We start from the raw sequence: 26251 nt of genomic DNA, 5'->3' as shown, positions 1-26251 counted from the left end.
ATACAAAATAGATAGATGATGGTCCAGATATGGCCTCAAAGCCAGATGTAGTATGCATAACATAGTTCACCAACCCCAATCTGGAAAATTTAGAGAAAAAAGTCAAGTACCTGATAACTAGTGAATGACTTGTGTTTATGAGCCAGTATAGATGAGTACCTTTTTCAAGATAGGCATTTCTCTTGCCCTTAAATTTAAACCATTATTTCCCTTCTTATCACCATTTTACCAAGATCACATATTCTATTTTTAATTTCTCCTTAATCCTTTACTTTTCATTCTCCTTATTTCTTTTTTGATGACTGAACTTCTTGCCAAATTTTTCTTTCAAAAATTAGAAATGGTCCTAAATGAATAAACATGAATAATTTTAACTTTAAGCAGTCAAATTCAAAGACACAACAAAGATACACCTCATCTTACAATGACCAGATGACACAAAAGTTTACAACTTCTGTTTCTACCCACCTTTGATATCCCTTTGGTAGAATAATATAAACCTGATCTTCTTAGAAAAAAGTAAATCTTCTTCCAGGACTTTTTCCCCTGTTCTTTTGCATGTAAGAAACCATGTATTTCAGGATATGTGCTAGAACTCAGAAAATTCTGGAAGAAAACATTAAAGACACTTATTCCCACTTGAAGGTCAAGCTGAACTTTTTTATAGCAAATAATATGAGCTTTTGTATATATTTCAAATACTGAGCAAAATGTTGACTGTCCTCATGAAGCAGAAACAGTCTTTTATTTTAATAAGAAAAAAACTAACCCCTCCAAAAATCTCCAAGTATATTTCCACACACACATGTACACACCAAAAAACAAAAACAAACAAACAAACAAAAAAAAAAAAAACCTCAGGGAAAACTTTTAAATTTAAATATCCAGTACCTAACCAAGACAATAATTAAATAGTTACAGAGCCATTTAACATACCTGTTGTCCCCACCGAATCCATCTGAAAAATCGGGTTTTGCTTCTGGAGGTAGATGGAAATATAATTTATTTAGACTCTGAAAAAGCCTTTCACAAGGCTCCACTGAAAAGGTTATTTAAAAAGCAGTATAGGATTAGATGAGAGACAAGAGGCAGTATGGTATTAGAGGGAGAGCAGTAAACTTACAACCAAAAGAATTTGGTTCAACTTCTGGGCCAGCTACTGACTTAAAAAGAAATTTTTCTTATTTTAAAAATTAATTTAAATTTAATTAATTAAAATTTAATTTAAAAATGTAAAAAAAGGTACTTAATCTCTCTGATCTTCAATCCCCTCATCCTTTAAATGGAGATAAAACTTATAAAACTATGATACAATATTGTTACAAGGAATAAAATTTCTAAACAAAATATTTTATACATTATATCAATATATATTAATATTGATAATATGTTATCAATATTCACAGTAAACTGTAGGACTAAAGGAAACATGCTACCACTTCCAAACTTTCTCCAACACTGCTATTGTGTTCTGAAATTAATGATAATGATAATACTATCAGTGCCCTGGAGAAGCCTAAGAGAGTACTAATTGTTATAATTTTCCCTGTTACCCCCTAAGGTAATAACTTTCTCTTGCCATTATATCATAAAATAGTAGATTTGAAAAGGAGTTTGGAGATGATTTGGTGCTCTGTCTTTCTCTTCTCTCTCTTTGTTTCCCTCTCTCTGTCTTTCTCCCTCTGTCTCTTTTTCTCTCTCTCTTCCCCTTTTCCCCCCCACTCTCTCTGTTTTTGTCTTTGTCTCTCTCTGTGTCTCTGTCTGTCTCTATTTCTGTCTCTCTCTTCCCTCTCTCTTTTTCCTCCCTCTTTCTTCATCTCTCCCTCTTTTTCCCTCTCTCTCCCCTTCTCCCCTCCATGTTTTTGTCTGTCTGTCTCTCACTGTGTCTCTGTCTGTCTCTCCCTCTCCCCTTCTCTCTATGTCTGTCTCTCTTCTCTGAATTTCCTCAAAATATTCCTCCAATCTCAGAGATAGGAAGGGATGATTATTATGGGAGGGGAACTCTGACTTTCTACTGTCAATTATTATTTACTTGGGTTGGGATTAGTGTGTGTATATAGGGAGAGGGAAGGGATGGTGGTGATCAAGTTTCCAAGCCAATAGAATTTCATAGGCTTTTCCAGGAAATGACAATTTTCAAAGACAATATGAAAGAAAATCTCACATAAAGGTGAGAGGCCATTGCTATCACATCTCCCCAAAGTGCTTTCAAAGCCAAGAAAACAAGAGAGATACTAAGAAAATATGATGTCTCCCTAAAGAATAAGAAAAGAGTAAAATAAGAGATGTGACCTAAATATATAGACCACCTGTAAAAATTCCAAATCTATCAAAAAGTATGTCTGATTCTTCACTAAGCATTGTGTCTTTCATTGTCACTATCTTCTGAAAGTTTCTCAGTTTGGACAAAGACAGCCATGGCAGTAAATAAATTATATGTCAATCATCTCATAAGAGATTATTGAATATGAAGAAGAAATGATATCTCTATATTATTCTTACTCAAATATTCTTTTATTCTCATTAAAGTTCTCCAAATTCAACTTAAAAAATCAACATGTGGAGAAAATATTTTATAGGCTTTTTATAGTCTTTTAATTCCTTAATTTTATTTTTTAGAAACTTTTTGGTTAGGAAACAGGATTTCACTGTATTTGGACTATTTATAAAAATCTACCTCTTAATATTTCTTTGCTGAAGAATTCTCCACTTCCTTTTTCTGATTTTTGATTTTCTAGCAGAAAAGTAAAACAACAAACTAAGATAAACCTTCAACATACATCACATGGTAAGACTGCAATTTCTTCTAATGGTAAAAAAGTAATTGTGGTGGCAGTAATGATTGCCTTGGTCAAAATCATAGTCATAGGGATAATAATATTATATCTTGATATCTTAAGCAGTTGGCAAACCAGGAGAACATGGTACCTGGTAGCAGTAGTACTAGTAGTAATATATGGAAATTACTGATTTAAAATGCCCAAAGGTATCTATTTTTAAATGTTCTGTCCCTATGTCTCATCTGTCTCTGAAGAACTCTCTCAGTTTTTCTTCCCAACCGCTCTTCCTCCTCATCTTCTTTCTCCCTATTCCTTTAACATCAGAGATATTTCCCAATGGGTTTACAACACCTAAGAATAAAGACTTCTTTTGCAAAAATAAATAAGTGGATATAGATAAACAAAAGAAGCTCACTCATTCGCTTCCCATAATCTATTAATTATAATTTTTCTTTAGTCTTTATTTTCCAATTCTTGAGAAACTGAAATCACCTGTGAAAAATACGTTTTAAACCTAGACATTTTCAAATTTTCAAGCAAAGATCTCAAATCAACAGTTTAATGAAACTGTTTCTGATGTAGTTCAATGAAAATAGACAATACCTGTAAAATAAGAGCTTGTGACAGATCTCCATTGGTTTCAGTTGCAAAAGATACCATGTGCTCTGGAAAAAAATTCTGTTTAAAAAAAGACAAATGTTAGACCATCCTATGCTATGGTTTAAAAGAGTATGACTTAATTAGCTTTCTGGAAAAAAATGGCTCCCAACAACCCAGTAATACCCAGTTCAGAGGTGGATGGAACCTTGACAGCCATTTAACCTACATCCCAAAGCGATGGTCTCTGGTCAGAGAGAGATGTGAACAGCAGATAGCAATATAGTAGTGACTTTAAAAAAGAGAAGAAAAGAAAAAAATATGATGGTGACAAAATGTTTTAGTAGAAATTACATACCAGAAATTGTGAGGATCCATAGTTGATTCTAACCTATATGTTCTAAATAGAGCTCTAGATTTATAATTAATTAAAATAGAATGAAAAATTCTGATGAGTCTTTGGAGGAATCACAAAAATAAATAGAGGTTTAAAAGGAAAGTCCATGGGAAAATAGGTCACAAGAAGTGGGACTTCCGTTGTAAAGTCATTCTGTCATGTCTAACTCTTCATGATCCCATGGACTATGGGACACCAGGCCCTTGTATCCTCCAGGATCTCTCAAAGCCTGTCCAAGTTCATGTTCATTGTTTCCATGATAATATATATCCATATCATCTTCTGCTATCTCTTTTTCCTTTTGCTTCCAATATTTCTGAAAGACTATCAAATGCTAATTATAAAATATAAAATGACTTCAAGTACTTAGAAAATGTTGGCTACTTCCATTTAAGAGGAATTTAGGTTCTTTTTCTTGAACAAAAAGGGGTCTTGAATGGTAAAAGTTTAAGAAGCCCTGCTTTAAGCAACCCTCTTAGCCTATGGAGTACCTATTCTCATTGGTAGAGGACTATCCCTCATTGGGATGAAATCACAAGTCTATTTGTAATCCCTGTTGCTAATCCCATGTTTATCTCTGCACATAGTGAGAACTCTTGACTTGATTTATGGGGATTTATTTTTTTTATTTTGTAGCCAGCTACTTTGCTAAAATTATGAATTATTTCTAATAGCTTTTTAGTAGAATCTCTGGGGTTCTCTAGGTATACCATCATATCATCTGCAAAGAGAACTCTTGACTTGAGCTGAACTGAATTTGATCCCTCCACTTTTGCTTCTTTTATGAACATTATAATACAAAATCCTTCCTATACTCAAGCCATTTAATCCCTACTGGTAGGGACGTTGTTGTTGTTGTCATCATTGTTGTTGTCATTGTTGTTGTTGTCGTCATCTTTAGATCCATAGCACTTACCATAGCATCTTTCATGCAGCAGACACTTAATAAATGTTTGATGAATTAAATTGGCGATTCAGGGTGTTTTTGCATGAGTCAGGGAGAGGGTGAATGCTAACAATCCCAAAGAGAGACTAAGTAGAAGACTCACCATCAAGAAAATTGAGAAATTCTCTTCTAAGATAATAATCTAAATGTCAACACTCTGGCATGCCTATATAGAAACATAACTAAGTATTCTTGGCTTTTCTCTTCTAGTTATATAAAACCAAATATACTAACTAGTTAAGGGATAAAAGACTTCATATCTAAAGCATGCCTTTTGCATTAAGACTATCACTGTGGCACATCTTTTTAGATGTGAATTTTAATTTCTTGTTTTTAATAAAGATGCACACCAAGAAAATGTTTTCCACTAAAATTATGTTCCCATTTAATTTTTACTGCCACTATTATTTTCTTTATTAATAATCATCCTATTATTTTCCAAATGCCAATTCTAGCTTACTGTTACAATACAAACTCCAAGGGACTTGGGTCTATACCTTAATTATCTTTATATTTCCCCCATTGCCTAGCAGAAGTTTTTACAGAAAATAGGCACTTAAAATAGTTGAATGAATGGTTGGATAAAATAATATAGTAAAAGAAAAATAGAATGAAAAAAAAGTTTTTTCAGGATTTTGGTAATAATTATGATTTTCACTATGAATATTTCCTAAATGACAAGTTTAACAATAAAAAAGTCCTAGCAGTAATATGCACAGTTCCGGAAACAAACCAATTTAAAATACATTGAATATTCCAAATTTTCCAAATAATTCATACATTGTGTGCTATCGATTTCATTTTTCTTTGTTAAAGCTGATATATCAATAAAATGGTAAATTTGTATTCCACTTGCTATATATGAGGAATAGTTTTTTTTTTTTAAAGGCAACCTGACTGGACCACAAAAGTTGTACATCTTCAAGGTATAAAGCTAGGGTCATAAGACCACTGATATTTCACAGCTGTCTACTACAACCCCCTCATTTCATAGGTTTAAAAAAAAAAAAAAGACACGAAGAGATCAAGTGACTTTGTCCAGAGTCATAGCTAGTGTTATGGCAGAATTCAAACTCAGGTAACTTGAAATCCAGTGCCCTGCTGTACCAAGTTGTCTTTAAAAGATTGAAGCCAATTTGCAGAAGGCTTTAAATAAAAGATAGATGAGTTCCCTTCAAGTAAACAAAAGCCACCAGAATCTCAATTGGCAAATTCTCAATAATATCTGCTATATCAAATTTTATTCCTGGAACTAGGATTTCTTTTTTATAACTAGTACTTTATGTATTTGTGCATAAATATTCAAAATAAAAGGAAACTAGGGGGCGCAGTGCTTGAAATCAGAAAGACACACCTTCATGAGTTCAAATCCAGCCTCAGACACTTCATAGCTGTGGGATCCTGGAGAAATTACTTAACCCTATTTGGCTCAGTTTCCTCATCTTTAAAATGACCTTGAGAAGGAAACAGCAAACCATTCCAGTATCTTTGCCAAGAAAATCCCAAATGGGATCACAAAGGATTAGCCATGATTGGTACAATTCAACAACAACAACAACAACAACAACAAAAAAAAAAAAATCTGAGGCTAAGAGTTTTACTGCTGATTCTTTTGATTACACTTTTTTTTTCCTGTGAATTTCTGTGAGTCTACTGCTATTCTTCATACACTATATTTACTTTTTTGCAGTATTTAGCTTAGTAGAAACAGTTTCTTTCTCTTCCATTTAAAGTCCTTTTGATTAGATTTGTACAAGTAACCAAATGTATTCTTACTAGCCTTTGTTATGTTCACTGCATCCCTATGTTATAAACTATTGGGCACAACAGTTCAGAAATCCACTGTCATTTTTTGATAAGATCTTATCTAGCTTTTTACATCCTAAAACCTAACTGCAAAAGCCACAGGATGAAAATATCACCAATGCTCCCTAAAATACTCTGTTTCTTGCCTAAGACTTTATAATACTTCAAAATCTGTCTAGATACTTTTTGGTAGTATTGATTGCAACTGCGTGGTATATCAGAAATGGCTAGCACAAAAAAAAAAGGAGGAAAAAAGAAGCAGATGGCACTCATTTGGTTTGAAAGGTCTTGGGAGTTCTGTGATAACATGTTCTAGGAAATAATTCCTGTATTGTGTCAGTAAAGAGAAAAACAGATCTTAGTATTTCTCAACAAGAAGGCACAAACCATTATGCCTTATTCCTTCCTCTGACACTTAATGCTCATCTGACAGCATTGACAGATTCACATCATCATCAGTAGGAGGAAGAAGAGGAGGAGGAAGAAGAATAGCTTCCTCCTAAGAGGAGTTGACTCCTCTCAAGATAAGACAAAGCTATGCATATTTGCTCCCAGTGTTCAGTGATTCTTCTTTCTTTTCTATTCTGTGTCATCTTCCCACCTTCTGACATCCTCAAATAAGTTAGTATTGGTCCAGACAGACAGCTGGTGGTGGATAAGGCACTGGGCCTGGAGTTTGGAAGATCTGAGTTCAAATACAATCTCAGAAATTTATGAGCCATGTGATTGGAAAAGTCACTTAACTTTTATTTGCCTCAATTTCCTCATTTGTGAAATTTAATAATAATTACACTTACCTTTCAAGATTCATAGGGAGATCAAATGAGATAAAAATTTTGATGTGCTTAGCACAGTATCTGGATTATAGTAAACACCTAATAAATGCTTGCTGCACTTCCTTCATCTTCTTTTAATTTGTTGTTTTCATATTGCAGATATCCTTTTAATTACTGAAGGTACATTTCATTCTTCCTATTAAAGAAATGTTCTTCAAGACTAATTTACCTTTTTTTTTTATGAGAGAATTCATATTGGGTTTTGAGTATAGATAAGAATTGCCTTGGCAAAGTCAAGTGTATTTCATATAGGTCATTACAAAATTCATCCTGGACTCCAGTATCTCTAACTGATATCTTTAATTATTTCTGTTCTTCCTTTTTTTCCCCATTCTTATTATGATGATGAGTTCTATTTTTGCCAAAATGAGTTTGTGTAAGCAGAATATTCAAATGGAAATGAGCAGCAAATAATTTTAAAATGCAGAATATCACTGCAACCCCTTCCCATTTATCAGATGAAGATACTGAGGCTCCAAACTTAAGGGTTTTGCCCAAAGCCACTCAGCTAATTAGTGGCAAAGCTGAAGCAAAACCACAAGTTTTATGATTCTTTGCCCCATGTGCTTTCCATTATACTAATTGCCCCTTATCTTTAAAATAAGAAAAGTCAAATACTTTACCCTTAAAGCATACTAAAATCACTAATTTGCTTTCAAAAGGGTAAGGATTCTATAATTTAGAAATAGTACAATTAATTTTGAGGATGAATTTATTAACATGTTCTCCTTCTAAAAGGACATCAAAAGATAATTAAAATGAAGCACTTATTTTCCATCGCGGTATTTTGTACCACTTGTAAATGTTACTTACCACTGGGTTTTTAAAGAATTCATATTTGGCATAATTTTTTCTAAAGTATAGCTTATTTTCTTCCTCCATTCCCCAGTTTGACTGAACTTCAATCACCAATTCATGGTCTTCTATTGTTCTCTCTGTAAAGATCAAGAATAAACATATAGCCTTCATTGTAGTCTAGCTTCCTTATAATTATAGCAATACTAAGATTTCAATTCAGTTCTAAAATGGCCAGAATAATATTCACAGCAGAGTAAAATATAACTGAGGCTGGAAGGGGAGGAGAGAGAGAGAGAAAAATTGACATGCCTTTTCTGTCAGTTACGCCTTAACTTTATCTTTATGTCAGTTACAAAATAAATCTGATCACAAATATAAATGTAGAGGAAACATACACGTGTTCTTTTTGCCTATCTCTTTGTCATCCCAGAATAAAAATGTTGCATCTCATAAAGTAACTGTCTTGCAGTTTAATAATTCAAATGATGAAAAGATGATAATTTTTTCAAAGTTTATAATAAGTAGGGGGGAAATGAAGGAAGTAAGCATTCATTAAGCATCCCCTTTGAGTTATGTACTGTGCTAAATGCTTTACAAATACAAATTCATTTGAATTTCACAATAACCCTGCAAGGTAGGTGCTATTATTGTCTCCATTTTACAGTCGAATAAACTGAGATAAACAAAGCTTAAATGACTTGTTCAGGGTCATACAACTAGAAAGTGAACTCAGGTCTTCTTGAATCTGGACTTAACATTCTATCCTTGGTACCAAGTCCAAAAAACATAATTTAAACTCTAAGAAAAAAACTAAATTAGGTACTGTAGGGAATGTACATAATCAGCATGATGCATAATTTGTTAATAAATGATTTCTAAAATTAAGCTGTTACTGCACTCCACATTCTCATAAGTATAAAGGCCCCCAGACTTGGTGAGAGGAGCCAATGAATTGTTTATAGAAAGGAAAATCTGAGCAAAGTTGTATTTGTTGATCTGTACTCACACTGAATGGACACTTCAAGTAAAATAAATAGATTCTATGTATATAAATATATAATAATAATATAACTACAATAAATATATATTTAATACTAAAATAAATGATGTATGTTAGGGGGGAAAGAGAAAGAATAATAAAAAAAATGACAAGATGTAAAGGGAAGAAGCACTAGTAAGGTCAAGAAAAGGTTATTTCAAACAAACAGACATAAGAGGTTAAATTTCTACTTGTAAAACAAACATTGGTATTGCTGGTAGAACTAGAGGAAATGCAGGGGAGAACAGATCTTCATGCCTTAATCTATTATTGAGTCTGTTCCTAAGATATCTGAATGCTAGGATCTGAACATTCCAAAAGTAATCCTTCACCTAGAGCACTCACTCTTTTAAGAGCTTACACATTTAAAAGGAACATCTAGAGAGAAATGAGCCATGCATGCTGATAAGTTTGAACTGAAAAAATACTAATAATAGTGTTTTCCTTTAAACTTTCAATTACTATTCCATATTCCTTCACTCTTCTTCTTTTTCTTACCCTAAATACTAATGATCCCTCCTAAGGTTTACTCTAATCCTTTATTTGTCTATCCATACTCTCCCTTGGGACATCAGTCAACTTTCATAGCTTCAACTACCAAGTTCCATGTAAATATAAATGATTCTCACCTCTCCATCTGCAGTGTAAGTCTTTTTCCTGAGTTTTAGTGTTATATGTCTAATTTTTTATTGTAGGTGTTCAGTTCCAAGTTCCATTGTCACCTCTATCTCAGCATAAATGAAACTAAATTCACTCTATTTCTCTGACAAAATGCCTCCATTTCTGGCTTGTCAATTTCTACAAGTGGTATTCTGTCAATGGCAATTTCTCTCAATCATCTACCTATTCTTTAAAATCATCTCTCATGTGGTCTGTTTCCTCATCCCACATATACAGACACATCATCAATCCATCAATCTTTCCTTCCAAGTATCTCTTATGTTTTTCCCCTTCATTACAAAAATTTAGGGTTTAATCACTTCAACCCTTGACCACTATACTAGCTTTCTAGTTAATCACCCTGCCTTTGTCTACCTCACTCTCTAATCTGTTACATAACATCATCAGATTAATCTTCCTGAAAATCTCTTCCAACAATCACTTAGAATGTATCAGGACTAAGTACTCTGGATACTGAAAAAAAAAAAAGGAAGGAAGGAAGAGAGGAAGGAAAGAAGGGAGGGAGGAGAGGAAAAAAGAGAAAAAGAAAGAAAAGAAAAGAAAGAAAGGAAAGGAAAAAATCCTACCCTCAAAGAGTTTGCATTATAATAAGAAAGACAATAGAGAGAGAAAGAGAAAGAAAAAGAAAAGAAAAAAAAAAGAAAAATCCTACCTTCAAAGAGTTTACATTCTAATAAAAAAGACAGCATATAGAAATAAGACCACATAGTATAGAGGGGATAGAATTGGAAGAGAGGGGCAACCAAGAAAGGCCCCCTTAAGAAAGGAGCACTTTGACCTGGCACTTTAAAAAGCCACAAATCCAAGAGTTGGAAATTGAAAGGAAGAGTATTCCAGACAAAGGGAACAACTGGTGCAAAGGCAGAGACAATAGGAGTACCATGTGCAAGGAAAGGTAAGTAGGCTGAGGAATGGAATGTAAGGCTTGAAATAGAAAGAATCTAAGAAATCAAGCCATTCTCCAATTGATAAATGGTCAAAGGATATGAACAGACAATTTTCAGATGATGAAATTGAAACTATTACCACTCATATGAACGTGTTCCAAATCATTATTGATCAGAGAAATGCAAATTAAGACAACTCTGAGATACCACTACACACCTGTCAGATTGGCTAAGATGACAGGAAAAAAATCATGATGAATGTTGGAGGGGATGTGGGAAAACTGGGACACTGATGCATTGTTGGTGGAGTTGTGAACGAATCCAACCATTCTGGAGAGCAATCTGGAATTATGCCCAAAAAGTTATCAAATTGTGCATACCCTTTGATCCAGCAGTGTTTCTATTGGGCTTATATCCCAAAGAAATACTAAAGAAGGGAAAGGAACCTGTATGTGCCAAAATGTTTGTGGCAGCCCTGTTTGTAGTGGCTAGAAACTGGAAATTGAAAGGATGCCCATCCATTGGAGAATGGCTGGGTAAATTGTGGTATATGAATGTTATGGAATATTATTGTTCTGTAAGAAATGACCAGCAGGATGAATACAGAGAGGCTTGGCGAGACTTACATGAACTGATGCTAAGTAAAATGAGCAGAACCAGGAGATCATTATACACTTCGACAACGATATTGTATGAGGACATATTCTGATGGAAGTGGATTTCTTTGACAAAGAGACCTAACTGAGTTTCAATTGACAAATGATGGACAGAAACAGCTACACCCAAAGAAAGAACACTGGGAAACGAATGTGAACTATCTGAATTTTTGTTTTTCTTCCCGGGTTATTTTTACCTTCTGAATCCAATTCTCCCTGTACAACAAGAGAATTGTTCAGTTCTGCAAACATATATTGTATCTAGGATATACTGCAACATATCTAACATATATAAGACTTCTTGCCATCTAGGGGAGGGGGTGGAGGGAGGGAGGGGGAAAATCGGAACAGAAACGAGTGCAAGGGATAATGTTGCAAAAAATAGAAAGAATCTCAGGTGGGATTTTATACTTGCTACTTAAGGCAAAATGGGAGTCACTGAAGCTTGTTGAGCAGGGGAAATGATGTAGTCAGACTAGACTTATGGAAAATTGTTCTGGAAGCTAAGTAGAAGATAGATTGGAGGAAAAAAAATTAGAAATAGACGACTAATCAGAAGGATATTGCAATAATATAGCTAAAAGGTGACAAGAACCTGAACCAATGATAGTTATGTGCATGAAGAAAAAGGGACACATTGCAAGAAATATTCTTTTGAAGAAAAAAAAAGGGTAAGTTTTACAATTTTTAGAGAAATCAAGTATGACACCAAGGTTATAAACCTGGGTGACTGGAAGGATGGTAGTTTCAGGGACAGTAATAGGTTGGTCTAGAAGAGGGGTGGGATTTATGGAGAAGTTAATAAGTTCCAGTTTTGCACATGTTGTATCTGAGATGCCTAAAAGACATCTAGTTTGAGGTATCTGACAGGCAGCCAGTAATGTGAGAATGGAACCCAGAAAGGAGACTAGGGAAAATTATAAAGATCTTGAAATCATCTATACAGAAATAAAAATTTATAGCATGGGTGTTGATGTGATTACTATGAGAGTGCAAAAATAAAAGCTGTCCAAGGATAGAGCCTTAGGGTATAACCACAGAGGAAAGGGCATAAATTATAATCCAGCAAAAGAGACCTAAAAAGAGAGAAGGGGGAGTCATACAGGTAGGTGAACCAAAGCCTAGTGGTCACAAAAACCCAGAAAGGAAAGAATATCCAGAAGAATGGCCAGTAGTCAGCTGCAAAAATGTCAACAAGGAAGAGGAATCCGTCCAAACTTCTTAGTCTTGCATCCAAGCTTCTTCAAAACCTAATAGTACTAACTTTTCTAGTCTTGTTTCCTCTCTTTATAGTTTTCTGTTCCAACCAAGCATTCATTCAACTTTTCATAGTATTTTTTTTCAGCCTGGGATATAGGGTTCCCATTTACTCCCTCACCTAGAAAGCAAAAGTTTTCCCCTTCTCTTTTTTTCCCTAACCTCACAACAGTTTTAAATCTAATGAGTGTTTGAGATAAGATATAGATAAAGATATAAATCCAATTTCCCCTATAAATTTATGCCTGCTCACCCCAGCCAGCAAGAAATGATCAATAATGTTCCTGATCTCCAATAGCACTTATATTGTTTAGTCATTTGGTACTTACATGCCCCCTTATATAGCTCATTACAATGATTACACTTGAATGTCTCAAAGCCCAAGTAGACTCTAAACTCCTTGAAAACAAAGCCAATTTCATACTAACATAAAACCTGATTGTTTAAAACATGTTCACAGATTTATTGACTCAAAAAGGAAAAACTCTACAAACTATTAGCAGGAAAACTGGCAAGGATGTGAGAATATAGAAACAGAAAAAAGGAAGAAATTTGGATTCCAACTGCAACTAGGCAAAATGCCAAAATATGTAAACTATAACCTTATGTAAATTTTATTTAATTCATTGTATTTCAAATTCAATCAAAGAAGAAAAACAAGTGTGGGGGGGGAGTTAATGAGCTACATTTAGTAGGTGTCACAATATATTTCAAAAGGAGAATTATAGTGTGCAGAAACCTTAAGGGAACACCAGAGAAACTTACATTAATGAATATTGGTTATTGTGTACATAAAAAAAGCTAGTGTAATGGTCCAGAAAGTAGAAATCAGTAGAGGAAGAAGGGGAGAAATTGTAGGTCTCAAAGTGATTATTGCCTGAAATGTTCAAGTAATATTATTGATAATATGAACAATTTTCAGGTGATTCTAAAGTAAAAAATTACTAGCAACCAGTCTATTATGAACCAGGAAGTGGTATGTGAAAGTAAGAAAGGAAAATGCAACAAAGACTGACAGATTAGCAGACATCTAACACTTTATTGTATCAGAGATGAAAGTTATATAACTAGATTTTAGGTTCTATCAAGAGAATAAGTAAAGTATATGGCAATAGTAAATAAAAAGGGAACTCAGGTCAAATGGCAGTGATTTGAAATTTATCCAGGCTAATTCATGAACCCTTCAGAGTTCAAAATCATACAAAAGGAAACTTTACATGGATTTTTATGTAAGGTCAGAATTAATCTCTTTCTTGCCAGGTGTGGTAAGGATAGGTGTAAATTTATAGGGATCATTTTGGATCTGAAAGAAGACAAATAAACTTATTTTTATAGTTTTATAAGCATGATTATACTCATCAATGCTATGGAGAAACAGTTATTTAGCTATTCACAAAGAATGACTGACTTTAATGTGTTATAAAATCACTCATTATTTTATAGTTGTAATTCATATGCTATGTTCAAGTTAATTTTAAAATGAGAATTTATCACATTTTTTAAAAGTTTGTTTAAGGAAAAAAAAAAAAAAACAATAGGGGCAGATAGGTGGCGCAGTGGATAGAGTACCATCCCTGAAGTCAAGAGGAGCCGAGTTCAAAACTGACCACAGACACTTAACACTTTCTAGCTGTGTGACCCTGGGCAAGTCACTTAACCCCAATTGCCTCAGCAATAATAATAATAATAATAATAATAATAATCTGACTCTTGTGAAGTTTTTCTGACAATTTCAGCAAAATGTTAAGTAGCTCTCATGACTCAAATCAACTTATATAGTAAAAAAGGAAAGTATTATGTAACTGAATGATTCTATAATAAAGCTACATATTTCAATCATAAAGTAAATATGGAGGCTACAAAGCTAAGTGTTTAAATGTAGTGCAAACTTCAAGGAAAATAACAAACCCATAGAGAAAGAAGACCAAGTTTTATAGTCTGTTCAGTTAAAACTGTGACATGGTAACAGACTTCACATTTACCTCTAAACCTGAAAGGCTCAATAAAATACAATATGTGGGCAGAGAAAATTGATCAAAGTCATTCATGTCTTATCATGGAAAGAATAGAAAAACCAAACAAGAACCTTTAAATAAAAGAAGTAACAATTTATAAGAGAAAACACAGAAAGGCATCAGGTATCCCAAATGTCTAGAATTTTGTTTTAACAATTTTTCATTATCTAAAACTTTTATAGAAATTACATGCGTATTAATATTTATATATCTTATATAAACAAATTATACAATTTATAAACAAAATTTAGACATTTATCTCAGAAAACTTAAGTTACCCAGAAAAAGAAAAAAAGTGAATCCATATTTCCAAAACCATTGGCAATCAGTGGATAGAAAAACTTTTGCACAAGAAATCTTACAGGCTACCTGTAATATGTAATGTGTAGTAAGATATATCTTATTATAATATATAATCATATTATATATTAATATATAATATTAAAATATGATATATATGACATAATAAGATATAATTCTAGTTTCAGTTCCTGGGATCCAAACAAGACACTAAGGCTCATACTTCACAAGTGATGTCAACATCACAACATCAGATTCCGTCTAGGACACTTTCTAGCTGCATGACCTTGGGCAACTGATGTAACCTCACTTTTATTTCCTCATATTTAACATGAGTATGCTGGACTCTACCAAGGACCCTTATAGCTCTAAATCTATGCTATATAATTACTCCAAAAGGCCCTAAATTCCATTCTTAACAAGTAGAATTAATACTTAGGTTCTAAATTAAAGCCAAGGGGAGTTTATAGATAAAATAAAAGCTACTGCACAAAAATCTCAAGAAATATATATTTGAACCCACAAAAACCGGTGCTAGATTTGGAGTCAGAAACCCTAAGCTGGATCCTAATTCTACTTCTTACTAAGTACATGACCTCAGACAGGGTACTTCAAGAGTGTTAGTTTTCCTCATGGGAAAAATGAGATGTCTGATAAATGGTGTCTCTAATATCCTTTTCCAACTCTAATTCTTATGATCTCACAGAAGGGCTCCTAAAACAAAACATACTGGGGATAATGACTATACACAATTGCAAAGTGTTTTGAATTTTACAGAACATTTTCTTCATAATGCCCTATGTCACAGACAACTAATATAAATTCTCATCTTGCCATTTTTCAGATGAGGAAAAACTTCAGCTCAGAAAGGCTATTTATTTTTTCTGCAGTTTTATATGGAAGCTTTATAGAAAGTATAAAGCTAGTGTTTCAACCCAGATCTTCTAACTTTTCATCTTCCCACACTGAAAAAGGTGGCTGAAAGGGAGGAGCCAATATACATGAATTACCATATTGGGCAATTTAATCTGGAAGCAAAAGCTTCCCAGGATATCATTCTATCAAAGCCCTGACCATTAACTTCTCTCTGGGGTGTTTGTGGGGGGGAGGAAAGGGAGAGAGAGGTAATGTGTGTGTGTGTGTGTGTGTGTGTGTGTATGTGTGTATATATATATATATATATATATATATATATATATATATATATATATACACACCTTAATATTCCTGAGTCACCAAAGCAAATGCTATTTCATCCCGCATACTGCAAATAAAGCAAGCTGTTACATTATATCTCTTAAAAACATTTCAGTAAAACATGGTTTGGAGGCTCAGGAGTAAGCTTTAGTTATCTAGAGATTTTTACTTTCTAGAATAGCTTATCAATAATACCAGATAAATACTGCTGAAGGTTAAAGTGAAAAAAAAAAAAAATGGGATGACTAGTCTAAGCTTATTTGAAATCTTGTGACACATCTTTAAATTCTATCACATACTAGATCTTAGGCAAATCACATAATCTCTCAAAGCCTCAGTGTCCTCATTTGTAAACTAGACCATGAGATCCCTAACTCCCCAGATTGTGTAAAGCTAAAATCAGATGATGTTTTTAAGGTGCTCTGCAAGCCTAAAAATATTATATCAATTTCCATTATGTGCCATTCTTGCTAATCAGCATCAATACTATAGATGATCAGGCAGTTTGTCTAAAAACAAGCAAGCCTGCCTTCAGTAAATGTTGTTTTATTTCAGGGGAATCTGTGTTCATGAAATATAGATAGTGCAGGAATGAGCAGACTGGCTCCCAGTGATATAAGGAGGAATAGTAACCATGAATTGTATTGAACATTTAACAGGCTAGTTAAGTATTTCAAGTTACATTCACCATTTATGTATATGTATGAGTGTATGTGTATACACATTAATTGTTGTCATTTATACTTTATTGTAAATTAAATTATTACTAGTATTATTATTATTTACAACTGACAACTAATCAAAAGCTGCTTCTCACTAGGGGAAGGATAGAACATGAAGATGGGGAGGGGGGAGGAGAAAGGAAGGGGGGAGGCTCAGAGAAGGTAGAAGCCCCCCCCCAAAAAAAATGTAAAGTTGAGCAAAATCTGTCTGCTTCTCAATTTGACCCAGGCCTAATCCTGAGGATAATAAAAGAAAATAATCAAGGCTATTTAAAACACTGAATCCCTCTCCCTCCTTTCATTTTTTCCTCCTTAGTTCCTACTGAAACTTTAAGTAAATGTTAAACAGCAATTTTCAAACTAAAAAACAAGCATGAAAAATGTTTCCTATGTATGATCACTAATTAAATATCACAATTAGGCACCTATTTAGTTCAATATTAAAATATAGCAAAATCCATAATTACAGTATAAATAAGAGGAAATGAGAGAAATGTGAAAAATTCATATAAACTGATGTAGAAATAAATAAGTAGAACTAAAAGAACAAGTTACAAGTCTGAATAAAATATAACTGGTGAAAAGATTACAAAAAAAGGAGTTGAACTTCAAGTACTGGAAAACAATGAAGGATCTTCATATGAGATATTGAAACATACCTTTTCCTTCAAAGCACACAGGTAGAAAATTACTAGAAAACAATTTTGTAAGCATAGTCAGAAAGGTATTATATTTTCTGTTAATTTTTTTTTGTCACAAGATATGGTTCAGTTAAGAGATGTAAAAAACAAAAAAGAATCCATAAAACATTGTTTTAGATCATGACAATTCAAAATAAATATCTTCATTAATCACTAAAAAAATTAACACAGGAATATTCTGTTTACATTTATCATCATTACTTTGCAATTTCTTATTTTTAAAAAAATCTCTTAGGTTTAAATATAGAAATTTAATAGAAATTTAAATCTGATAATTTCATAGATACAAATGCTAAGCATTTACCAAAAAAAAAAAAAAGAAGAAGAAGAAATAAAATGCCTGTAAATGTTTTTTTCAATATATACTGAAAATAAAACTATATTTGTTTTATATGGAGAAGGATATCTCTGCCTTCTTTGTCTTGTATAGATATCTTTAACCAATTTAACAATAATATAAAAATTTGAAAAATTTCTATTTTATTTCTAGAGCACTAACAAATTTATTTTGATGTTTCACAATCTACTGTAGTTTTATGGCAACAGAAGGAAATACTACCAAATGGAAGTAACTATATGTAATTCTGTTTTTTATTTAATTTCTGAACAGTTTTTCTTTAAAAACAAAAACCTGTTCCTTCTGAAGCTGTTGATTTAGCTTCAAAGTCTCTCTCTTTTTTAAAACCTCAATCCTCCAGGAATAGAAAGTGCTCACCTGTGACCTTCTGCCTGGGTTTCTTCACTGAATGTACTGAAAGTACAGCATGGAGCTCAAATAGAAATCTGAGTCCCCACTCTTCTCCTCACTTGATAAGAGAAGAAACAAAAGTGGCTTTTTACCGCTAATTCCCCCAGAAAACAATTCTTCTTACACCTTTGTTATAGGAAACTCCAGGAGACAAATGGTCCTTGTACTCCCATATGTTAGGGGAAAACTACATAAATATTTTTTCAGTCTCATTTTCAGATAAAAATGAACAGCCACAAACCAAACCAAACAAAAATGATAGAAGCCATGGACAAAAGAGAGCTTGATTTCTGAAGGTATTCTTAACCCAACAGTACTTTCTAACAGAGGAAATATCACCAGGAAAACTGCCACTATCAAATTTAACTGAGTATCTGCTGCAGTCGAGAAATCTTGATGTTGGGAATGGTTATGTATATATAAAAATGTATAGTTTATTCTTCAGCAAATTGTCTACAACATTCTCTCAACTTAAGCATTGTAACCAGTTTCACAACACCAGAGCATTAACAAAGAATACTATAAATCCCACTTCCTCCTTGAACATTTTTTTCCTTGATTGTTAATAGTTGACTGCTATAGATTGGACAGACTTGCTGACAACTTCAATTAAATACTTAATACAAATTTATTTATATTTGACAGGATAAATATCTTACTATCCATTTAAATACTAGATTAATATTTTCTCATTTTTGTCTGAAATGTTCCATTATATATCTATAATGTTATTTTAAATAGATAAAAGCAAAAGAGAAGAACCAGGTATACAAAACTTTGTTTTTGTTCATAAGTACAGTTTCATGAATAAGTAGGTCTTTAATTATTATTTTTTGCTGCTGCCAATGATTATGCAGTCATAAACACAGGTGGTATAAAAAGCTTAACAAAAACATTTCAAGAATTACAAGATAAAATTCTATAGTATTTGTACATGTGTGAACTTACCATAATATCTCTGTACCTCTGAATTTCTTCTGTCTTAAAGAGGTGGTACATAGACAACTACACAAACAAAAACTAGTATAAGAAAAGCATCAAGTAATCCATTTTGGCTGTTAAAATCACTAAGCTAAGAAGTTCACAGTGTCCCTATGTTACAATGAATTCCTCCTGAAGTGACTCCTGAGCAGTCTAAATATATGTGCTTGATAACTCAGGCTAATTGCCTCTGTTTCACGCCATAGCTTCAATTAGGAAACAAAACTAAAGGGAGGCAAATATGGATCTCATTAAGTTCCAGATGACTTCTTTGAGATTGAAGTTCTCCTTCCTTGTGTACCACTAAGTCAGAGCATAAATGTACATCTGGGGAGCTATAGTGACATCCAGTGGATATGAAGTACCACAGAACTGTCTGTGGAGCAGAAGTTGGGTTAGACACATTAAAAATTTGAACTTATAAAATGTATATATGGATGTGTATGTATGTATGTGAAAGGCTAAAGCACCATATAGATCAGAACTTCATTTCAAACCTATCAGAGTGGAGAATCTATCAACTAAGTAAGAAAAGATACATATTAAGTATATCCCATGAACATAAAAAGTATATCCTAAAAATTACCAATTAAGAAAAGATACATGGTAAATCCACCTCAGGCCCTGTCAAAAAGAGAATCATACCAACCAAATAGGAATCTCATTTATAAGATATATAAATAATTGATTCAATTTTATAATTCCAAATCTGATAAATGTTCAAAGAATATTATAAGTCAGGGCTCAAGGAAAGAAATCCAATCGATCAATAGCCATATGGAAAAAAGAATGTTCCAAACCACTAATAATTAGAGATGCAAATTATCACCCCCAACAGATTGGTAAAGTTAAGAGGGAAAAAAAAAGAAAATTAAAAATATTGGAGGAACTATGGAAAAACAGGCATATTAATGCTCTGCTCATGGAGCTGGGAATTGGTCCAGCCATTCTGGAAAGCAATTTGGAACAATGCCAGACGGCAGGATTTTTTAATATTGGTTTGTAAAAATTTTGTCGACTTTACTATCTAACTCTGCTGAAACAACTTCAATTATTTCCAGTTTCCTATAGGACAAAATGCAAATTTCTCAGGTTGTCATATAAGGTTCTCCATAATCTGATTCCTGACCATTTTTAAAACTTTATTCCATACCACTCTGAACTCTATATTACAGACTAATTGGAATACTAGCTATTCTTCAAACTTGAGGCTCTAATTTCTGCTTTCTCGCATTTGAACAAATTATTCCACATGCCCAGAATGTAATCCCACCCTCATCTCTGCTTTTCATAATCAGGTTTCCACTGTACTTGCAGGGCCTTTACATGCCATGACCTACGGGGGCCATATCCACCTCTTCCTCACTGAAATCTTGGACTTAGCCACTGAAACTATCCTGGGTTCAGCCAAGCCAACTTTGGTCTTATCTTGTCCAGATCATCATATCTTCCACACTTCTAGCCCATTTCCATACCAAGCTAGCACACACCTAGTATTATCCCTTTCTAATTTCCCCTTTATATTTCATTTTCTCCCCATTAGAATACATAAACTCCCAGGAGGCAAAGCCTGTCCTTCTTTCTTATGTTTATTTCTATCTGCAATATAATAAGAGCTTAAATGTTTTATCTACCTAAGGCTGTGTTCATTTCAAAGCTATTTCCTCCACGAAGCATTCCCTAATTGTCCTTCTCTACCATTGCCTTGTTAAGGTGCTCTCTCTCTCTTAATTTTTGAGTTCGTACATGTTTTTGTACATGTTTCACCTACAAGGCAAAATGGTGTCCAGTGGATATAGCAGCAGAGTAGATTTGAGGGGAAATGGTCCTGAATCTTGGAAATTTGTGTTTGGATACCACTTTGTTGACAGAAATTTAGCCAAAAATTCTGCAAAACACATCACACTTAATCAGAGTTCTGACAAATCAGTCTTTAGTTAGATAGGCTGTTAGCATTACAAATTTCATTTACAGATGAACATATCAAGAACACGTTATGTAATTCAAGGAAATTTTGGTTGTTTATACATAATTATATCTATCTATATGTATAATTTATTTTCATTCACTAAAAAAAGTAACAGAAAAAAAATCCCATTCAATGTTGCTTTTTATCCTGCTATTCATCTTGGAAGACATCTGCAGAACTAATAGACATCAGTTTGACATTTTGCAATATGGTAAGTGCCTAGTTAATACAAGCTACTTAAAAGAAAAACTGGACAGCCAGATAGTATAGTGGACAGAGCACCAACCATGGAGTCAGGAAAACATGAGTTCAAATCTGGCCTCAGACATTTGATACTTATTTGCTGTGTGAGCCGAAACAAGTCACTTAATCCTGACTACCTCATTCCCCACCCCACCAAAAAAAAAAAAAAGAAATTGTCTACCTTATCATTAGTTATATTTAATTACAATTAAAAAGATGTGCAATTTTATTCCCCAAAGTTTTAACCTGAATCAAAAAGCAAAGAGAACATGACAACACCCCTAGCTGCTCTAGGAATAAGTCCCTCCGTCTCTTGAGTCCAAGCATTTTCTCTAATTGTCTCCCAAGCCTAGAACTCTATCTCTTTAAATGTGCCTCCTGACTTTCCTGGCTTCCCTTATATCCCAACTAAAATCCCATCTTTTATAGAAAGCTTTTTTCAACCCTCCTTAACTTTAGAACCTTTTCCCTTTGTTTCTGACTTATACTGTCTCTACTTGCTTCATATGTTTTCATTTTGTTTCCCCCATTAGATTATAAGCTCCTTGAGAGCAGGGGCTATCTTGTGTACTTGTTTATGACCCTAGCACTTAGCACAGTAGCTGGCACATAGTAGGTACTTAATAAATATTTTCTGTTTAACTGACTAAAATAACTTAAGTATGGTTTCAAGGCTGGTATTAGGTGACATTTTAGAAAAGATTATTGGTTCATATTCTTTTTTAAGCAATTTTCAGGGGAAAAAAGTTTAAATATATTTATCTTTCCACATGATACCTACAAGAAGAATTTAATTTTCACTTTACTTCATATTAAATCTCAAAAGCACATGAGAAAAGTGAACCTAAAAAATTTATGTACAGAGAAAACAATGTAGAATAATGGTAGAATGCCATTCTTTGAATCAAAAAGGCTGAGGGTTTAAATATTATCTCTGACACATACTACCTATGTTACAGTAGGGAAGTCACTTAATTTCTTAATGCCCAAACAACTCTGTAAGACTATAAATTGTATGCAGGTTTTGATCTGTATTAGTAAGGAGAGTTTTCTCACCAGAGAGTGAGTGAATGTGTGAATGTATGTGTATGATATAAATATAAATATAAATATTCTCTCCCTCATCCACCCACCCACCCTGGACAATCTTCTTATTGTACTCTAGATCTCATCTCTTCTATTGGACTAACTACATCATCACCCCCTACGTAATCATCCCCTCTTTTTCACTCCAATCATCAATCTTTCCCCATCCACTGCTTTATTTCCCCAATTAAATATATATCCAATCCAGGTTGCTTTCCTCCATAAAAACCCTCATTTGACCCTACCATCCTACCAAACTATCTTTTAGTATTCCCATATATCATTCTACATGCCTCTCCTCCTTTTCACAAACTCTTAGGGGAAAAAAAAATTGTCAACACTCACTGCCTCAACTTCTCAATCACTACTCAATCCCTTGAAATCTGGCTTTCAGTTCTATTACTCAACTGCAGCTGCCCTCTCCAAAGCTATCAATGACCCCTATATTGCCAAATTGCTTTTTCTCAGTCTTCAGTCTTCTTGACTTCTCTGCAGCATTTGAAACTACTGACAATCTTCTCTTGATGGATTCTCTCTCCTCTATCAAATTTTCATGACACCATTTTCTCTCCGTTCTTCTTCTACCTATTTGAGCACTTGTTTTTAGTATCTTGCTAGTCCATAATCAATATGCCTATGAGTACACCATAAGACCTGTCTTTGGCCATCTCTTCCCTTCATACTCTCTTATTAAATTCAGCAATTCCCATGAGTTAAATTTTCATCTCTATGCAGAAAACTCAAGATTAATATATCCAGCCCTAGCCTCCTGCCTTCTGAGCTTTAGTTCCCTGTTTGTGGGTCATTTAAAATTAGGTGTTCTTGAGGCATTTCAAAAACAAAACATGACTTTTTTTGTTTTCAAAACCTATACCTCTTCTGAACATCTATATTACAGATAAGTTTATAATTATCTTTATAATCACTCAGATCTGAAACCTTGGTGTCATCCCCGACTTTTTACTCTATCTCATCCCATATAAGCAATCTGTTGCCAAACTTTGTCAATTCTTTTACAATATCCCTTGACTCCTCTTTTCTAGAGAGGCAGGTGATAGCAAAAGGAATAGAGTGCTAGACCAGAAGTCATAAAGACATGAGTTGAAAACTGGCCTCAGATATTTACTAGCTGTGTGACACTGGGCAAGACATTCAACCTCCATTTTTCTCAGTTTTTTCTTCTGTAAAATGGGGATAATAATAGCACCTATCTCATAAGGTACATTATTTTTTTTAAATTTATATTTTATTTGTAAAAAAAAGTGCTTATTTAGCAATATGACTAACACATAACAGTCATTAATATAAATACATTTTTTCTTCCCTTCTCCCACCACTAACCTAGTTCAGGCCCTCTTTCCCTCTTCCTGAGACTATAATAGCCTCCCAATTTGTCTCCTTGTCTCAACTTTCTCCTGATGTATGTTCTATATATCTTTCAAAGTGAAAATACTAAAGCAAAATCTGATCATGTCACTCCCAACTCAATAAAGTACAATAGCTCCTTTAAAAAGGATTTTTTTATTAATCTTTAAAATTAATTCTCTAGTCTTAAATCCATGTTTAGAATTCATACCCTGGCCTCAACTTAACTTTCTAATATTGGTATACATTATTCCTCCATAATCTACCTTAGAGATTCTACAAAACTGTCCTATTCCTTACATGTGGCACTCCTTCCTGCTCCATGACTTTGTCCAGTCTGTTCTCTCTATTCCTAGAATGTCCTTTCTCCTCAAGTTAATATCTTCAAATCCCTAGTTTCCTCTGAAGCTCAGCTTAAGTACCACTATCTAAACTAGTCCTTTCTTGATTTTACTTGCCAATGGTACTCATGCATGCACACACACCTACATACATACTTCTGGTATTTTCACGTCTTCCTCAATAGAAGGTAAATAGTTTCATCTCCATCTACCACCACTGACTCATACAATGTCTGGATCATGTAAGTCCTTAATAAATGCTTGTTGATTAATTTACATTCTCTGTATGTAAAAGTTAAGGAAATATACAGTTTAGCTATTTACAGTGGAAACTAAAGTAGCAAATGAAGAAACTTTGTTGTCTCTCTTGACAGTTTTTTTTTTTTTTTAAGTGCCTTCAAATACCATCTTGACTCTGGTAGCTATTTCATATATTCAACTAGATTGGAGGATTTCCCAACAGGTACCATCAGGACGAACATAATAAATGTCCAAATTCTGGCTAATCTCATTCAGAACCCTACGCATTCTTACTAGGCCACCAAACAAGACTGTGACCTGACACTTTAATATTAGGAACAAGCATCCATCAATCTAGAATTTTGCTGCACACATCTATTGTTTGGTTCAGGAAGTAATTCAAGTTCCTAAAAATTCATCTAAAAAAGAAAAAAATGTAAATAAATTTGTAATATATTAATTCTCTATTGAAACCAATGCTACTTTTTGTTAATGCCTTTAGGAAAAGATGAAAATCTATTTCTTTCTGATTTCAGTCCATATCTTCCACAAATCTGTTTACCTGAAGAAGAATCTTTACCATGTTAAAAAGGAAGAGTTTTGTAAGATAAATGATCAAGGAGAAATTATATTTTTGAATTAAAGGAAAATCCAGTTCCATCTCCTTACCTAAACCTATGTGAGGAAGGTGTTCAATAAGAGTCCAACTGTTGTCATCAATGTAATGATTCTTGAGGATTAACAATTGGCAAACATCTCTGGCTGTTATATCACTTGGTACTTCCAATGCTCTGCTTGTGCCATCCTCATTGTATACTTTAATTACCTGTGCAAGTAAAAAAGAGGACATTTGTCTAATATATTCTCACCAAGCACTAGTCATCAAAAGACTTACATCAAGGGAGCTCTTAAAAAGAAAAGTTAATCAATTTATCTCTTTGTATAAGACTATATTTAAAAGTATTTTCTTAGGCATACTTTCCAGGAATCATGACTTCTCTAACCACAGGATTTCATTTATTCACATATCTGATTACTACAAGAGGTTAAAAGATAATACTTATTACCATCATCTAGTATGTTTTACTCCACTTAAAAGAAATTTATGTAGGAACCACCCACAAAAAGAAGTAGAATAGTCCATTCAATTGATAAACCAGAGAGGCAGCTTGCAAAGTAGATCTAGAGAAAGCCTGGGTCAAGTCCTATCTCCAACATAAACAGATTGTATGACCCTGAGTTCATCTCCAAAACTAGCAGTGCATGAAATAATTCTCTAAGACTAAAAATTACACAGAAGGTATAATATGCATTGAAAGAGTTTTTCCCCTGGAAATTCCCTATGCCAATCAAATAATGAATCCCATCCCTATTCCTTCTTCCATGATTAGATTTGTCTACTCCAGACATGCAATTAAGGAAAACTGCTTTGCCCTATTAAATTAAGACTATAAAAGTATATCATCCAACAGTAAAATAGATTAAAAACAATGTACAGCAAAACAAGGAAAGGCTACATTAATTAACAATATGGTTAACACTATTATATTTTTTACTTCTGCCTAAAAGAAAATAATAAAAAGTTAACAAAATTAATTTCAAAAATATTCAAATGCAAAACAAACATTTTGTTTGATTTCTATCTATTTTGCTTTCTATTTTG

The 26251-nt window shown here is 33.4% G+C and overlaps 1 protein-coding gene across 2 annotated transcripts in view; it reads right to left on the bottom strand.

Moving 5' to 3' along the window:
* The window catches only part of GRB14 (growth factor receptor bound protein 14), a 145208-nt gene that overhangs the window by 27448 nt on the left and 91509 nt on the right, over positions 1-26251 (bottom strand). For both annotated transcript variants that reach the window (XM_051986253.1, XM_051986254.1), the window contains 4 exons: positions 25258-25414; positions 8176-8297; positions 3384-3458; positions 469-606 (listed from right to left, as the gene is read on the bottom strand). In XM_051986253.1, the coding sequence (XP_051842213.1) occupies positions 469-606; positions 3384-3458; positions 8176-8297; positions 25258-25414 (492 nt within the window). The remainder of the gene's footprint in view (positions 1-468; positions 607-3383; positions 3459-8175; positions 8298-25257; positions 25415-26251) is intronic.

This window comes from Antechinus flavipes, chromosome 3, assembly GCF_016432865.1.
Source record: "Antechinus flavipes isolate AdamAnt ecotype Samford, QLD, Australia chromosome 3, AdamAnt_v2, whole genome shotgun sequence".
Classification (NCBI taxonomy): domain Eukaryota; kingdom Metazoa; phylum Chordata; class Mammalia; order Dasyuromorphia; family Dasyuridae; genus Antechinus; species Antechinus flavipes.
Note: the sequence above shows the minus strand (reverse complement) of the source record. Positions and strands in the feature narration are given on the sequence as shown.